General features: G+C 46.7%; 1 protein-coding gene across 1 annotated transcript in view; it reads left to right on the top strand.

The window, feature by feature from the left end:
* The window catches only part of p3h2 (prolyl 3-hydroxylase 2), a 112,737-nt gene continuing 94,162 nt past the window's right edge, over positions 1–18,575 (top strand). Inside the window, exon 1 of the mRNA XM_055940812.1 lies at positions 1–664. Coding sequence (XP_055796787.1) covers positions 245–664 — 420 coding nt within the window. The 5' untranslated portion in view covers positions 1–244. The remainder of the gene's footprint in view (positions 665–18,575) is intronic.

Genomic DNA, 18,575 nt, shown 5'->3' with positions numbered 1-18,575 from the left:
AGTGGGGGGTCATTACAGAAACTGTTTCCTTGACTAAAGTAGTCCCATTTAAGCCCCGCCACTACCGTCCGGAACATCTACCAAAAGACTCATTGAATGAGAAGCAAACCTTTTTCAACTTTTAGCCTACCACGTGACTATCACATCTTCTATCTGGACTCCGCAAGCTGCCCTGGTAATTGTATCACAAAACCGAGGAGCTTGTGCAAACTGGTGCGCGTGAAAAAGATAACTAACGCCGAAGATGGATGTTGTGCACTTTTCCATTGGTAGTATCTTGTCGATTGTTCTTCAAGTGCTACTGTTGTCTTCCTCATATGGTTCGTTGGAGCCCTACGACCTTTTATACAACAATGCCGTCGAAGCCTTTTACCGAAGTGACTATAAAGATGTGGTGCGACACATGGAGGGTGCGCTCAGAAGCTACGCAGAAGTCCGCCAGACTAAAGTCCGATGTCGGCTGAGATGCCAGAGCCAGCACCCGTTTGATTCCGTCTCCATGGACCTGCAGTTCTTTGACGTGGTTCTCCGAAGATCCAATTGTCAGAACGAGTGCATTGAAGAGAAAGTTGGAACACAGTCCATGCACAAAGTCAGCGAGGATGTCATCCAGGATTTCCTCAGACGAATCCCGTACAACTATCTTCAGTTGGCTTATCAGAAGGTAAAATGTTTTTTAGTAAATCTCACCAACAACTTTTGATGTAGTTATTTATTATATTAGTCATTTTTATTAGGCTACAGTGCATCATTTGGTGTCCTACACAGGCCACTGCAATAAACTGGTGCGCAGCTGTATTCTCACCCAGCTGTTGCTGCTGCTGAGCAACGTGACGCCGTCTCTACCCGGTGTGCTGTTGAGTGTGATACAGTGTTGTCCTTTCGGTAGCGACGAGAGAAAAGATACAATGTAACCCTCAAGTATATCTGATATAGCCTACTGTATTAGGTTTGTTGCAAATCATTTTTGGGACTTGAGTGAAACTTTGTCTTTTCCCATCCCTACTGTCTCCAATTACTAGCGTAAATATAACACATAACGGGCTATAGTAGCACAGGTTCGACACTGAGAGGGGAATTTCCGTCAGTTATATGAAGCATCCTCACAAAACTATTTCTCTAAAGCAAACACGACTTTCTCACACACGCATGTACATCCATAGTAGGCCTGCAGGTTATGGAATTGTAATAGCTCCTCCCCCACTATGTCTCTGCCTGCATTCATTCATAACGTTTTCCAGACAATACCTCTGCCATTGAATCGAAACAGGTACACACATCTGTGAACTTGTTCTCCATCAGAGAATGTCATGGTTCCTTTTTTTTATGGTCTCTGGTGGTGTGCCGGTGTCATGCCAACAGCTGGCAACTCCTCTATGACCAACCAGCCCATTACACAGAAACTACTACACTGGTATCTGATTACTTTTATTTGCATTTATTTAACTAGGCAAGTCGGTTAAGAACAAATTCTTATTTACAATGACACCTACCGGGCCAAACCCCAACGACGCTGGGCCAATTGTTTTCTGCCCTATGGGACTCCCAATCACGGCCGGATGTGATACAGCCTGGATTACATGGTGGTGCCCCTCAAATCCTGATTTGACATTGGACTGTCTAAAAACAAACATGTATATGCCTGCCTAACAACATAAAAAAAATAGTGAATTATTCCCATCTCTAAAGCACCAACAACATCAGATCTATTTGAACTGTGAAGAAATCTCAAGTGCCGCGTTCACCTCCCCTCTTTAACACTAGAACCGCTAAAGCAGTCATTTTCACTGTTCATCATTTTATATTAGTTATTACTCTGCCATTTCAAAAAATGTCAAGCCCCCCTACTTCATTGACTTGTCCTAAATAAGTCTATATAACACACCGTGCTTGTTAGAATCTTAATATCACAAACAGAACTGGAGTTAGAACCAGTTTTATGAGGGCATGTCACTTTAAAAAAATGTTATTCCACCGTTGCTCCTCCTTTTCTTGACAGTAGGGCCTGCTCCGCTCCTTCTTCTGACAGTAGGGCCTGTTCCGCTCCTTCTTCAGACAGTAGGGCCTGCTCCGCTCCTTCTTCAGACAGTAGGGCCTGCTCCGCTCCTTCTTCAGACAGTAGGGCCTGTTCCGCTCCTTCTTCAGACAGTAGGGCCTGTTCCGCTCCTTCTTCAGACAGTAGGGCCTGCTCCCCTCCTTCTTCTGACAGTAGGGCCTGCTCCCCTCCTTCTGACAGTAGGACCTGCTCCGCTCCTTCTTCTGACAGTAGGGCCTGTTCCGCTCCTTCTTCAGACAGTAGGGCCTGTTCCGCTCCTTCTTCAGACAGTAGGGCCTGCTCCGCCCCTTCTTCTGACAGTAGGGCCTGCTCCCCTCCTTCTTCAGACAGTAGGGCCTGCTCCGCTCCTTCTTCTGACAGTAGGGCCTGCTCCGCTCCTTCTGACAGTAGGACCTGCTCCGCTCCTTCTTCTGACAGTAGGGCCTGTTCCGCTCCTTCTTCAGACAGTAGGGCCTGTTCCGCTCCTTCTTCAGACAGTAGGGCCTGCTCCGCCCCTTCTTCAGACAGTAGGACGTGCTCCCCTCCTTCTTCAGACAGTAGGGCCTGCTCCGCTCCTTCTTCTGACAGTAGGGCCTGCTCCCCTCCTTCTTCAGACAGTAGGGCCTGCTCCGCTCCTTCTTCTGACAGTAGGGCCTGCTCCGCTCCTTCTTCTGACAGTAGGGCCTGCGCCGCTCCTTCTTCTGACAGTAGGGCCTGCCCCGCTCCGTCTTCTGACAGTAGGGCCTGCCCCGCTCCGTCTTCTGACAGTAGGGCCTGCCCCCCTTCTTCTTCTGACAGTAGGGCCTGCTCCCCTCCTTCTTCTGACAGTAGGGCCTGCTCCGCTCCTTCTTCTGACAGTAGGGCCTGCTCCGCTCCTTCTTCAGACAGTAGGACCTGCTCCCCTCCTTCTTCAGACAGTAGGGCCTGCTCCGCTCCTTCTTCTGACAGTAGGGCCTGCTCCGCTCCTTCTTCTGACAGTAGGGCCTGCTCCGCTCCTTCTTCTGACAGTAGGGCCTGCTCCGCTCCTTCTTCTGACAGTAGGGCCTGCTCCGCTCCTTCTTCTGACAGTAGGGCCTGCTCCGCTCCTTCTTCTGACAGTAGGGCCTGCTCCGCTCCTTCTTCTGACAGTAGGGCCTGCTCCCCTCCTTCTTCTGACGGTAGGACCTGCTCCGCTCCTTCTCCTGACGGTAGGACCTGCTCCGCTCCTTCTCCTGACGGTAGGACCTGCTCCGCTCCTTCTTCTGACAGTAGGGCCTGCTCCGCTCCTTCTTCAGACAGTAGGACCTGCTCCCCTCCTTCTTCAGACAGTAGGGCCTGCTCCGCTCCTTCTTCTGACAGTAGAGCCTGCTCCCCTCCTTCTTCTGACAGTAGGGCCTGCTCCGCTCCTTCTCCTGACAGTAGGGCCTGCTCCGCTCCTTCTTCTGACAGTAGGGCCTGCTCCCCTCCTTCTGACTGTTAAATGTGCATCTCATAATCACCCTAATAATTGCCTCAACTGAACATAAACTATACTGAAATGAATTTCACACATTTAACAGTAGATGAAATAGATTAAGAAAAGTATGATGGGGTAGAATGGGCGAGTTAATGAAGCAAACTATGAATAATTATGCAATCACCAATTGTTAATGAAGAACAAGGCTACACAGTGAGAGTGTGCGTAATTGTACATGCTGAACAGCTTTCAATATCTGGGAAAATATCCACATTGGGCAGCAGGTGAGCAAGTGTCTGAGAATGTGGTGACGAGGCTTGTTGAACTTTACTTTGGCAAGGGAAGAAATGTCACCATGGACAATTTCTTCACTTCACTGTCAATGGCGAACAAGTTGCTTGCAAATAAAACAAGTCTGGCCGGCACCATGAACAAAGACAGGAGCGCCCGCCCTCTGCACCAAATAAGGCACATGCACAGCCATGGTACCCCACAACAGTGCTGAAGAATGACAAGATGACAGGGACACGATAAAGAGAAAAAACGGAGACTTTTACGCACAACAAACCAAACAAAAGTATGTCAAGTGTCAAGTAAGTGAAATTGACCAAAATTGTGTCAACTGTTAGGAAAAGTGATGACAGCTAAATGGAATTCAACTGTTAGACCGTGGCAGTCAGAATGACTGGGAGGTGGGAGTGGTCCGTCAATGCCCAGCGGTTCGAGTGTTAAGCTCCCCTTTTTGGAGGACCAAAAAAAGCCGATGCCGATTAATTGGCCGATTTGTATTTATTTATTTGTAATAATGACAATTACAACAATACTGAATGAACACTTTTATTTTAACTTAATATAATACATCAATCATATCAATTTAGCCTCAAATAAATAATGAAACATGTTCAATTTGGTTTAAATAATGCAGAAACAAAGTGTTGGAGAAGAAAGTAAAAGTGCAATATATGCCATGTAAAAAAGCTAACGTTTAAGTTCCTTGCTCAGAACATGAGAACATATGAAAGCTGGTGGTTCCTTTTAACATGAGTTTTCAATATTCCCAGGTAAGAAGTTTTAGGATGTAGTTGTTATAGGAATTATAGGACTATTTCTCTCTATACCATTTGTATTTCATATACCTTTGACTATTGGATGTTCTAATAGGCACTTTAGTATTGCCAGTGTAACAGTATAGCTTCCGTCCCTCTCCTCGCCCCTACCTGGGCTCGAACCAGGAACACATTGACAACAGCCACCCTCGAAGCAGCGTTACCCATGCAGAGCAAGGGGAACAACTACTCCAAGTCTCAGAGCGAGTGACGTTTGAAACGCTATTAGCGCGCACCCCGCTAACTAGCTAGCCATTTCACATCGGTTACACCAGCCTAATCTCGGGAGTTGATAGGCTTGAAGTCATAAACAGCTCAATGCTTGAAGCATTGCGAAGAGCTGCTGGCAAACGTACGAAAGTGCTGTTTGAATGAATGCTTACGAGCCTGCTGCTGCCTACCACCGCTCAGTCAGACTGCTCTATCAAATATCAAATCATAGACCTAATTATAACATAATAACACACAGAAATACGAGCCGTAGGTCATTAATATGGTCAAATCCGGAAACTATAATTTCGAAAATAAAAAGTTTATTCTTTCAGTGAAATACGGAACCGTTCCGTATTTTATCTAATGGGTGGCATCCATAAATCTAAATATTCCTGTTACATTGCACAACCTTCAATGTTATGTCATAATTACGTAAAATTCTGGCAAATTAGTCCGCAACGAGCCAGGCGGCCCAAACTGTTGCATATACCCTGACTCTGTGTGCAATGAACGCAAGAGAAGTGATACAATTTCCCTAGTTTAATATTGCCTGCTAACATGATATTCTTTTAAATAAAAATGCAGGTTTAAAAATATATACTTCTGTGTATTGATTTTAAGAAAGGCATTGATGTTTATGGTTAGGTACATTCGTGCAACGATTGTGCTTTTTTTGCAAATGCGCTTTTGTTAAATTACCCCCCGTTTGGCGAAGTTGGCTGTCTTTTGTTAGGAAGAAATAGTCTTCACAGTTCGCAACGAGCCAGGCGGCCCAAACTGTTGCATATACCCTGACATATACCGGCACAGAACGCAAGAGAAGTGACACAATTTCCCTAGTTAAAATGAATTTATGTAAGCAGGCAATACTAACTAAATATGCAGGTTTAAAAATATATAGGTGTGTATTGATTTTAAGAAAGGCATTGATGTTTATGGTTCCGTACACATTGGTGCAATGAAAGTGCTTTTTTCGCGAATGCGCTTGTTAAATCACCCGTTTGGCGAAGTAGGCTGTGATTCAATGATAAATTAACAGGCACCGCATCGATTATATGCAACACAGGACAAGCTAGATAAACTAGTAATATCATTAACTATGTGTAGTTAACTAGTGATTATGTTAAGATTGATTGTTTTTAATAAGTTACGTTTAATGCTAGCTAGCACCTTACATTGGCTCCTTGCTGCACTCACATAACAGGTAGTCAGCCTGCCACGCAGTCTCCTCGTGGAGTGCAAGGTAATCGGCAATGATCGGTGTCCAAAAATGCCGATTACCAATTGTTGTGAAAACTTGAAATCGGCCCTAATTAATCGGCCATTCCGATTAATCGATCGACCTCTAGTCTACACTGAGTGTACAACACTTTAGGAACACCTTCCTAATATTGAGTTGCACCCTCCTTTGCCCTCAGAAGAGCCTTAATTCATCAGGGCACAGACTTTACAAACTGTCAAAAGCGTTCCCCTGAGATGCTGGCCCATGTTAACTCCAATGCTTCCCACAGTTGTGTTAAGTTGGCTGGATGTCCTTTGGGTGGTGGACCATTCTTGATGCACACAGGAAACTGTTGAGTGTGGAAAAACCCAGCAGCGTTGTAGTTCTTGACACTCAGTTCCTGGTACCTACTACCATACCCCGTTCAAAGGCGTTTAGCTCTTCTGTCTTGCCCATTGACCCTCTGAATGGCACACACACACAATCCACGTCTCAATTGTCTCAAGGCATTTAAAAATCATTCTTTAACCTGTCTCCTCTCCTTCATCTACACTGATTGAAGTGGATTTAACAAGTGATATCAACAAGGGATCATAGCATTCACCTGGTCAGTCTGTCATGGAAAGAGCAGATGTTCCTAATGTTTTGTCCACTCAGTGTGTTATAATCATCATCATAATAACGGGAGCACGTTTAGGTCATGTACTGTAATTGCATGGCCTTGGCCCAGCCCTATAAATCTGTGCTCAAAGGGAAATGTATTATGATATTTTCAAGCAGAATAGTAGGCTCAAAACAAGGCGTTAACTAATGTCACCATGGCTGTTTTCTAGATAGCCTCCTCCACGTGTCTCTGCATGTCTCCCAGCGTGTTGATGTCTTTATGAACTGGCTAAAATGCGGCACATCAAGGCCTTGAGGTACAAAGGTAGATCTGAGGCATTCCTATTGGCTGGCTTAATACGACTCTTTCGATAAGAGCAGGCTCTGTGAATGTGTGTCAGTGGGTGTCGAGTCGGGGGCGCACGCGGGGTGTTGTCGAGCCGGCGGCGTGGGGTGTTGTCGAGCCGGCGGCGTGGGGTGTTGTCGAGCCGGGGGCGCGCGCGGGGTGTTGTCGAGCCGGGGGCGCGCGCGGGGTGTTGTCGAGCCGGGGCGCGCGCGCGGGGTGTCGTCGAGCCGGGGCGCGCGCGCGGGGTGTCGTCGAGCCGGGGCGCGCGCGGGGTGTCGTCGAGCCGGGGCGGGCGCGGGGTGTCGTCGAGCCGGGGCGGGCGCGGGGTGTCGTCGAGCCGGGGGCGCGCGCGGGGTGTCGTCGAGCCGGGGGCGCGCGCGGGGTGTCGTCGAGCCGGGGGCGCGCGCGGGGTGTCGTCGAGCCGGGGGCGCGCGCGGGGTGTCGTCGAGCCGGGGGCGCGCGCGGGGTGTCGTCGAGCCGGGGGCGCGCGCGGGGTGTCGTCGAGCCGGGGCGCGCGCGCGGGGTGTCGTCGAGCCGGGGGCGCGGGGTGTCGTCGAGCCGGGGGCGCGCGCGGGGTGTTGTCGAGCCGGGGGCGCGCGCGGGGTGTTGTCGAGCCGGGGGGGCGCTCGGGGTGTTGTCGAGCCGGCGGCGCGGGGTGTTGTCGAGCCGGCGGCGCGGGGTGTTGTCGAGCCGGGGGCGCGCGCGGGGTGTTGTCGAGCCGGGGGCGCGTGCGGTGTGTTGTCGAGCCAGGGGAGCGGGGTGTTGTCGAGCTGGGGGCGCGTGCGGGGTGTTGTCGAGCCGGGGGCGCGTGCGGGGTATTGTCGAGCCGGGGATGCGTTTGTAGGTGTTTGTGAAAATAAACAACATTCCTCCACTATTTGACATTCCAGCCTCGCACACCCGCCTCTGGACCCGCTCTCTGGCTTAATGGCCCCTTTTGGGCCTGGCAGCAGAAGGGCCCACAGACACCAACACAGACACGCCAACTGTTCTACCCTCGTCTGAATGGTGCGTGTCCCCAATTCTCCCACCATTTAGCCAGGCAAATATTTTGTTTTCCAGTTGTTTGCTTTACTAAAAAGAGAGACACGCCAGGCTTGTGCAGGAGGTAAAGGGAGACTCTTGTTCTGCCCTAGGTAGCCCCCAGTAGCTGGTGGTTGGCCAGAGCTGGCTCCACATCCTAAAGCCACAGCAGGATCAAAAGCCCTCAGCGGCCCCTGGTCTCATCGGCTCCACTGGCCTCTAGGCTAGGTGCTTATCTCCAGCACATCCTGGGGAGGGTGACCGGTAGGCCGCTCTGAGGGATGTGTGAACTGGTGTGAACCAGGGATTGTAACCAACTTCTGTCCATATAGGCCCTGTAGGTGCTGTTTGAAATGAAAGAGAAGGGAGTTGTTTGGGGGAGGGGGGACGGGGGCGGGGGGGGTTGCCTCTCTTTAGTGACTTGTTTCCCATGCCCATGTTTTGAAGTTTTGTTTGTGGCTAGGAAAGTTATTGCGTTAGTGTTCACAATTTATTGCCAATTAACCGCAACACATTTAGAGAGACAAAGGAACGCAAGGAAATTTCATCACTTGAACATCTGTATTTATTTGGGATTTGGCTAGGGTCAGAGGTTATATTCAGCTCTAAATAGGGCCAGATGGCCCAACTATTTGATTTATAATGAATTCATTAAGTTATTTGACATATGAGGACAGTCTGCTTTTGCAAATTCCATCTGGCCCACCATATGACACATTGGACTGCACGTCGCTCTGTATCTCATTGTGGATGAACTGATTTCCCATTGTCACTTTGTTTGGGAACCCCCCCCCCCTCTCGACTAGGTCACCACACTGTCTGGGTCCTGCTGTTCTTGGAGCCACAGTGTTCCACACTATTTACTTTGTTTACTTTATGTCTTTTATTATTTCTAATTGTTGCATTGTGGAGAAGGAACCTGCCAGTAAGCATTTTGTTGGACGGTGTATCCCATACATACGTCTAATAAAACTTGAAACCTCTCTCCGGAATGCCACGTTTATCACCAGTTTTCGCTCAAGGCTCTTCACACATGAGCAATTCAGGTACTTGTTTCTCCACTGTGAAGGATGGTTTGATATCTGTTGTTGTTCAGCTCCAACCCTCTCCTACATGGATCTCTGAGATGAAGACATGGGCTGGACTTCTGTGGACCTCGGGAGGGGGAGGGGGGTTGTGACCTTATCCAATTACTAGGACTCATTTTCCACTACGCAACAGTGTAGTGATCATCGTGGCGTCTGTCTCCTTGAAAGAGCCGTCGTCATGTTGATCCAATTAGCCAGCCAGCCAAGACGAGGAGGAGCTAGGAGGGATCCCCACACCATATGAACCCCAGCTAAGAGGGATCCCCACACCATATGGAACCCCAGCTAGGAGGGATCCCCACACCATATGGAACCCCAGCTAGGAGGGATCCCCACACCATATGGAACCCCAGCTAGGAGGGATCCCCACACTAAATGGAAGCTCAGCTAGGAGGGATCCCCACACCGAATGGAAGCCCAGCTAGGAGGGATCCCCACACCGAATGGAAGCCCAGCTAGGAGGGATCCCCACACCATATGGAACCCCAGCTCGGAGGGATCCCCACACCGAATGGAAGCCCAGCTAGGAGGGATCCCCACACCATATGGAACCCCAGCTAGGAAGGATCCCCACACCATATGGACCCCAGCTAGGAGGGATCCCCACACCATATGGAAGCCCAGCTAGGAGGTATCCTCACACCATATGGAACCCCAGCTAGGAGGGATCCCCACACCATATGGAACCCCAGCTAGGAGGGATCCCCACACCGAATGGAAGCCCAGCTAGGAGGTATCCTCACACTAAATGGAAGCCCAGCTAGGAGGTATCCTCACACTAAATGGAACCCCAGCTAAGAGGAATCCCCACACCATATGGAATCCCAGCTAAGAGGGATCCCCACACCATATGGAAGCCCAGCTAGGAAGGTTGGAGTTGGAAGCTGGGTTTTTTTGAGTGGAAAAATATCAACAAATTCTCTCCCCCACATTTCTATTACACAATGTTCTGGAGCAGTATCTGGCATGAGGTGAGCAGATTCTGGTGTTGTCCTCTGCTGCTGATAATTGAAGAGTATTTAAGAGCTGAGAAGGAGGAAGTTGTCGAGGGACTGAATATTATTTACATCAAACAGAAATCCATTCTATAATGGCGGTGTCATGGTGACCCCGGAATAGAGAGGATTTATCTCTGGAACCTGTTGATAAGGGATATTACTCACTGATGAAGGATAGGAGCTTAGACAGGGAAGATGCATGGTGAAAGAGCCAGAGCACAACCTTCACCTCCACATTCCTGTGTTGAGAGCCAGCTCTAGCCCACCGGTTAAGGACCAGGAGCGATGCAGGGTTTTCCCTATATGCATTTATTAACGGTGGCCCACCACACTTTTTGAAATGGATAATCATTGGATCAATGACTGGAAGTCTACGGGAACAGCTAGCATGTCATTGCTAGCTTTCCCCCGCTAGTAGCAGTGCACATTCATTTCTGCATGTGTGCCACTCCTGAATCCACCGCTGGTTGGTTGACTCTGAAGCGTGCCATTACTAACTTACTGCACTGTGCCCACGGTGATCATGGCTGGCCCTAGACAGAGTGGCACTGGGCTCGGCCAAAGACTGTCTGCATGACTGCCTCTGAGTGCATACCAGCACAGCAGGAATGGGGGCGCACTCTCCCTGATGAACTGTTCTGTGTTACAGCATCACACTAATGCTCAGACGGCTAGGGGAAAGGAGGGAAGACGCTGGGAAGCACTGCCTAGAAGACTGCAGTGTTTGCGACGGGAGATGAGGCTGCAAAGAGAGAGAGAGAAGAGAGAAACCTGGCTAGGAAGTGACATTCTCAACTGTGTTGACATAATTGTAAAGACTTAATCAATCCACAGAGAGAAGTTGGTTGTCCATGCACTCATTCCTGCATCCAGGAGCAGGGGTAGTGTATACTGGGTAGTGTACACTAAAGGCAGGACAGGTGCTTCTGCTGTTTGTTTGATATTGGTTCCAGCTCCTTGCTTTAGATCAACCTGGGAATTTGGCACAATGACACACAGTGCATTCCTAATCATGTGTAATTTATTGGAGGATCACAACATCCCTCGTCATGGCAGGGAGCAGTAGCCTGATCCAACCAGCCGGTGACCAAAGTGGAGGGTTTCTCTTACTTATTCTTGTTTTCATTAAAGAGGCGTTCATCAGTTTGAGTGGAGGGCTCCGGGTTTGGCATTGAAGTGAGAGAGTTTTGTGGTTCCTGTATGCTCCGTGTGTGTGTAAGTGCGTGTGTGTGAGTAAATATGTGATGTGATTGCTTGTGTGGCCTGTGAGGGGACAAACTTGAGTGTGTCCTTGGGAAGGATCCTGCCTATGGAAAAAGGTGAAGTCTCTTGCCAAGCTCAGCATCTGTTAAGCTTGACCAAAGGGCCATTTGTCTATGGAACTGACAGCGCTGTAGAGGGAGCGCTGTAGAGGGAAAGACTGGGTTGGGGTTGGGGAGGATTGAGATGATGAGGGGAAAGACTGGGTTGGGGTTGGGGAGGTTTGAGATGAGGAGGGGAAAGACTGGGTTGGGGTCGGGGAGGGTTGAGATGATGAGGGGAAAGACTGGGTTGGGGTTGGGGAGGATTGAGATGATGAGGGGAAAGACTGGGTTGGGGTTGGGGAGGGTTGCGATGATGAGGGGAAAGACTAACTGTGGTGGATTCATCCTGGGTGTGTCTCACTGTCCAGTCTGTCACAGTGGGGAGAAATGAGAAGGGTGTTGTGTACACTGGGTTGTGTACACTAATGGCAGGACAGAGTTAGTCACCACCAGTTTGGGGTTTTGACTAAGATGACATTGACTGATATTGTGTTCTTATGTTCTTGATTAAAGAAAGAGTCCATTTTAGCATTGACTAAGCCCTTGTCTGAGAAGTTTCCACATGGAAAGTGACATTCTCAGAGTTGGCTGAGGGATATTACGTCAGTCTATACTGTAGCTAATTCTGCCTGGCCATGTGCTATAAATTCAGCTAGGTTCTCATGTTGTTTCTCTCCCCTGCGCAGTATTTCCTGGAAGTTCTGGAGAGCTGATGTGTTTAGGGTGGGTGTTATCGAGGTCATGGGGGCAGGAAGTACACTCTATTTTTAAATATTTGGAGAAAAAGGACTTTGAAATGGTCCTTGTCTTTTTATTTTTTCAAATACATCTAGATTTGATCATCTTCTGTAAAGCCTGGGCCATTGCTTAATTGTACATCTGAGGAGATTAGTCGAGCTAGCTTGTACTCTGTGTGCTGCACATTCATGCGATGAATTGAACTATGTTCTAGTGAATTGAGTTAAAGTCAGGGAGGACGACTACTCATAACATTGAAGCCACGAAGTTCAAGGCAAACAGCGGTACTGCAGGCATTGTTTGCAAAAAACAGGATCTTCCATTATAGGGAATTGGAAAATGGCAATCTTTGTGTTTACCTGGTAGGTTCATTGATAATTCTTTGTGTTTAATTATTTAAAAAATTATATTCAAATACAATCATGGTACCAATAATTACTTCTGTTACACCAGATCTATCTCTTATAACCAATTTATTTTAAAATCACACACAGAAGAAGTTATAAGGATAATTCAGTTGCTAATAATAATTTAAAAAAAGGGTTTATTTTAATAAGAACAAATTCTTATGACGGCCTACCACGGCCAAACCCGGGCCAATTGGGAGTCCCATAGGGTGGTGTACAATCACGTCCAGATGTGATGCAGCCTGGATTCAAACCAGGGACTGCAGTGACACCTCTTACACTGAGATGCAGTGACTTAGATCACTGCGCCACTCAATGGCAGCCTGCAGTACCCTGTAGGCCTTCAACTTGAGATACTCAATGAGAGGGGGCAGCACTGAGTTAGCCTGCAATGTCACTTCCTGGAGTAGCTCACTCTGCATGTTATGTCTACATAAATTTCCCACACAAGACGCCATCTTAACCGACTTCCTTGGCTTGAAATGCGAGTCTTCACATAGGAATGAATTGTGTCACATGATTGATGACTTTGTCCATTCGTATGTACAGTCGTTGGTTAAACTTGACTGAAGTCCTCTGTAGTAACAGAGAACTGAGGAGCTTTGGTATGTGGCTGGGATAGTATAGCAGTGGCCTGGTCCTCAGATGTCAGAGCAGATCCATATGTCTCTGATTAACCACTGGGATTCAATCAACACAACCACACCGCAGGAGCTGATCTGGTGCCTGTGTTCTGCAAGCCATGTCCAATCAGACCGTAAATGTAGTAGCGATGTTGGATGACATCTACTTTCGGATGCATGAGTCCAATGTGGCAGCTATGTTAGTATTGTTTAAGGCCTTTTGAAATGGCGGGCTGGTGACATGTTACATGTCTCGTGATGAATACGGTTGAAAAATGCAGGTAACTTCCCTTTCAAGGAATCCGGCTTTAAAGATTCTGGATATCTTGCTAATATTCTAATGTGTATTTCTGGAAAACCTGGTGATTTTGGAAAAGTTCCCAGAGTTTTGCAACCCTAGTGCTGAGAAGACTTAAACAGTTAATGCATCTTCAAGTTTCTGTATGAGTGTGAAAACATGTGAGTCAGAGGTGCGGGCGCTCTCAGCTCTCACTCGTCAATCCCGAGGCTATGAGGTTGTTTTCTGTGAGATTCAACTAGAGGTGTTCATTGTTTACGCACGGTCTCTATGCTGTCATCAACCCTAGACCGAGTTTCAGAGAGGCTGTATAACAAACACATGTGTTTCTATGACTATGTGTGTCTGTGTGGTGTGTGAGAGAGGGGGAAGGAGAGAAGGGGGTAATAGAGTACAAACTAAAGGCCAATCTGCTTTGAAAAGCTGGGCTTTATCAAATTGGGAAAAAATGTTCTCTAGTGTATGAAAACCCTAATAATACCATCGGCTGGACTCTTGATATGGAGCACTTTATAACACGCCATGAAAAGACAACCTTAATCTCCACGGATCAAAATTGGTCCAAATGTCCATCGTTCTTGTCAGACCACTGCCAGGCGTCTATCCTTCTTGTCAGTTCTCAATTATAGTGGATTTATCGGTGGTGACAGTGTTTCCTGTTCTCAGTGCAGTGGGCAGCTGGGAGGAGGTGTTCTTATTCTCCATGGACTTTACAGTGTCCCAGAACTTTTTTGAGTTTGTGTTGCAAGAAGCAAATTTCTGCTTGAAAAGCTAGCCTTGGCTTTTCTAACTGCCTGTGTATATTGGTTTCTAGCTTCCCTGAAAAGTTGCATATCACGGGGGCTGTTCAATGCTAATGCAGAACGCCATAGGATGTTTTTGTGTTGGTTAAGGGCAGTCAGGTCTGGAGAGAACCAAGGGCTATATCTGTTCCTGGTTCTACATTTCTTGAATGGGGCATGCTTATTTAAGATGGTGAGGAAGGCATTTAAAAAAAATAACCAGGCATCCTCTACTGACGGGATGAGATCAATATCCTTCCAGGATACCCCGGCCAGGTCGATTAGAAAGGCCTGCTCGCTGAAGTGTTTCAGGGAGCGTTTGACAGTGATGAGTGGAGGTCGTTTGACCGCTGACCCATTACGGATGCAGGCAATGAGGCAGTGATCGCTGAGATCCTGGTTGAAGACAGCAGAGGTGTATTTAGAGGGCAGGTTGGTTAAGATGATATCTATGAGGGTGCCCATGTTTACGGATTTGGGGTGGTACCTGGTAGGTTCATTGATAATTTGTGTGAGTTTGAGGGAGTGTAATGTGTTATTTTCTCCTACATTCCTTTTACATTTCCACAAACTTCAAGTGTTTCATTTCAAATGGTAACAAGAATATGTATATCCTTACTTCAGGGCCTGACCTACAGGAAGTTAGATTTGGGTATGTCATTTTAGGCGAAAATTTAAAAAAAGGGTAATCCTTAAGACTTGCCTAGTTAAATAGAGGTTACACACACACACCACACTGAACAAAAATATATTTTTGAGGCATTTACATATGTCCCCATTACCAGTAAAACATAATTAAAACCTATTTATTTCACTTACTTGCTGTGCTGTTTCGTTGTTCATTTGTTCAGTTGTTCCATTCTCAACCAGGATATTTATGGAACGCCGTTTGAGTCTTTGTGTGTCAAAAAAGATACACAATTTGACGTGTCAAATAAGCTTGTTTACCAATCAGGACCTGAATATGACTGCACGTCACATAATAATTTAACACAGTCATAATTTTTTAAACGTAGTTATTACACATTGATTACACTATCACTCGTATTTCATATGTCACAACAATTCATTGATACGTATGCTATGATGATGGTAAAGTTGTCTCACACACCTACAGTGCTGGTCATAAAAAAAGCTAGCTAGCTCATGAATGCAAACAATGTCCTTCCCCCAAAAACAAAGCAAAACGACATCTGTTTCAGTAGCTATTGTCGTGGAAAATCATCTCAGAAATATAACGCTTTATCAGAACTTGTGAAATCAAAACATGCTTTTATTTACAATTGTATAACCATCTGGAATGTCCCGCGGAACACACATCTTCCCAGAGCACTGGTTCGCTCTTTATACACATCCACACACATGAGATCATTACATACATTAATTAAATTACTTCTCCTATGGTCATCTGCCACCATTATCCTTCATTTCAGGCTTCCTGCTTGTCTACGCCCAATAACGCCTGTATCCGCTCTTGATTAGATTATAATGGGGGCAGGACCCCCTTGTCCCCTAAAATTAATATATGTCTATCTTGCCCTAAGCACTTATGGCTGTTCCTGTCAATTTTATCTTCATAATGGTGTCCTGCTTTTTCCATACATGCACTTTAAAGCACGTATGACTTTGGCCATCTGCTAATCTTTGGTTTCCTGTATTTACCAGAATGGCAAATGCACTCACGTCTGCCTTCTCCTATTTTCTAGTGTACACCTGTCTATTGTTTAATAGTGTGATATCTACCTACATATGTATCAATTACTCCTACACTATATAGTTAGCTAGCTAACTATATAGCTAGGTGTCATCATCTAAAATAACCCTAATTTATAAGACAGTTTTTATTTGATTAATGGTGGTCGGACCCGTCTATGTGAAGCTAGCCACAATAAGGATTAGCCACAATAGTGGACTTTGCGGTTAGCCTTCAAAATAAAAGTATGTCATTGACAGTGAAGCAAAATAATTCAAATAGTAGAATTATGCCATAATTGAATAGATGATGCTAAACGAGGTTGGAATGTTGTTATATAAAATCAAAAAATGACAAGAATTTGTTAATTTGACAATCTGTTGAAATCACACTGGATGTATTAGACTTTAGAATTGCATTGGGGGCATACTTATTTCACTGACATCTAAGTTTATTTGAGACACATTTTACGAAAAGTGCCTCACTGTCCTCACTCTTCCCCAGACAGCCCTGCTGAAAGTCCTACATGTGACAGGTGCGCAACTCTTGACTTCCACTAGGTATTATTATGACCAAACGTAGTGCTGAGGGAGAGTGTGTGTATGTTGGCATCGTCTACCACTTAGGCCAGATGTCCTCGCAGAACCTTCACTGTACATCCCGTGGCTTCCCCAAAACTCTGGGGTATGTATGTCACGACCCTCACGGAAAGAGTCGAGAGTTATTTCACAAGAAGATGTTCCGCTGGCTTACACAGCACCCCAAGCAGATTATCTTGGTTGATGGATGGGATGTGGAGAGAGTTTGAGAAGGGGATGGCTGTGATCTGACAGGTCCTGATGACCAGAGCAGTCAGTTTGGGTTCATGCCTTTTGGATAGCAAAGCCTTTGTCTTGTGAAATAAACCTGAATAATAGCACTAGTGAGAGAGTAATCCGGTTTATGAGCATTCTTGGTTGGGATTCAATCAAATGCAGTTGGCTGACTGCTTCCTGCCAAGGTCATAACCCTGTGAAGATCCCACATGGGGTGTTGGGTTGGAGAGGTAGCTATTTCTTGTCTTAACCTCCCCTGACCAATATGGAAGAAAACCTCCAGTGAGTGTGACAGCTTAGCGATCAGTGTCAGGCTGATCCCCTGACTTGGGCCACACATGGTCCCTGTTTGTACAGGGCTTGTTTTTGTTGTCTTAGCTGTATAAAAAGACACTCCACAAGCTTAACCCCCAGTTCAAACTATCGATGTTTCCCTTATGTCAGAGTCCTATCTTGTTAAGTGAAGTTTTACATGTGTTCTCTGGAATTATGGAATAGATCTTTGCTGGTAGTGAGTCTCAGGACTAGCTAGCTCTCCCTGGTGGAGTCTTTCGACTTGCTGTGGAGATTCCTCGTTAGAATGACTTAGTTCCTGGTGAGACCAGACCAGATGACAGAAAGCTGGTGTCCCTGTCTGCTGTGAGGAGATGAGGTGTGCACTGTTTGAAAAACATCGAACACAGTGTAGAATGAAGCCATGTAGCCAGCTAGCCACTGAGATCAGATAAAGCAAGTTACAGAACAAGCGAGTAGATTGTGTTGTGTGCGTTTGAAGTGAATGAGCAGGTCTATTTGCAATAGGTCTTCGTGATTGAGACCTTGCCAAATGGATGCTGTGATGTGTACACAACTAGAACAAACTACGCTCTCGTCTGCCCAGGAAAGCAGGCAGAATTAGCTGTGCTCTCTGCATTTACTACTAAAGGTCTACTTGGAGCAGGAGGGATAATGACGAAGGATTCACTCTCACTTTAAACCTCTGCCATTGAAACAGAGTAAAACCTGCTTAAAATTCTTTGACAACTATTAGCTCAAGTAGTCTGCTATTGATAAACGTGTGCAGAGTTTTATTTTACAGCTGTTTTTACAACGCCCGCCTGCACTTGACTTTATTAGGTCTTCTCAGCTTTATTTTCCAGGCTATTAACTTGTCATTAGGGTTCTTTTTTCAAAGTCAGACTTGCTGTGTAACATGGTCGGGTAAGCCCTCCTCCTGTTCATTTTCAAAGTATGTAGAGGCTTTGTCTCCAGTCATGATTTTGAGGAAAAATGACTGCATTGCCAAAACGACGTCTGTATGCGCTGAATAAGAGGCAAGGCATACGTCTTCCTGGATGCCTACACACAAAAGTGACCATAAAACTCTGGAAAGTAGAGGATGGGAGAGTAAACAAAAGAAATCCCTTGCGGTGAAATCGCAAACATCGTGACAAACCCCCTTAAGACCCCATGCAGACATCGTGACAAACCCCCTTAAGACCTAATGCAGACATCGTGACAAACCCCCTTAAGACCCCATGCAGACATCGTGACAAACCCCCTTAAGACCCCATGCAGACATCGTGACAAACCCCCTTAAGACCCCATGCAAACATCGTGACAAACCCCTTTAAGACCCCATGCAGACATCGTGACAAACCCCCTTAAGACCCCATGCAGACATCATGACAAACCCCTTTAAGACCCCATGCAGACATCGTGACAAACCCCCTTAAGACCCCATGCAGACATCGTGACAAACCCCTTTAAGACCCCATGCAGACATCGTGACAAACCCCCTTAAGACCCCATGCAGACATCGTGACAAACCCCTTTAAGACCCCATGCAGAATACATTGGAGTGAAG

The sequence above is a fragment of the Salvelinus fontinalis genome, chromosome 12 (genome assembly GCF_029448725.1).
Source record: "Salvelinus fontinalis isolate EN_2023a chromosome 12, ASM2944872v1, whole genome shotgun sequence".
Taxonomy (NCBI): Eukaryota; Metazoa; Chordata; class Actinopteri; order Salmoniformes; family Salmonidae; genus Salvelinus; species Salvelinus fontinalis.
The sequence above is the reverse complement of the archived record's forward strand: the minus strand, read 5'-3'. Positions and strand labels throughout refer to the sequence as shown.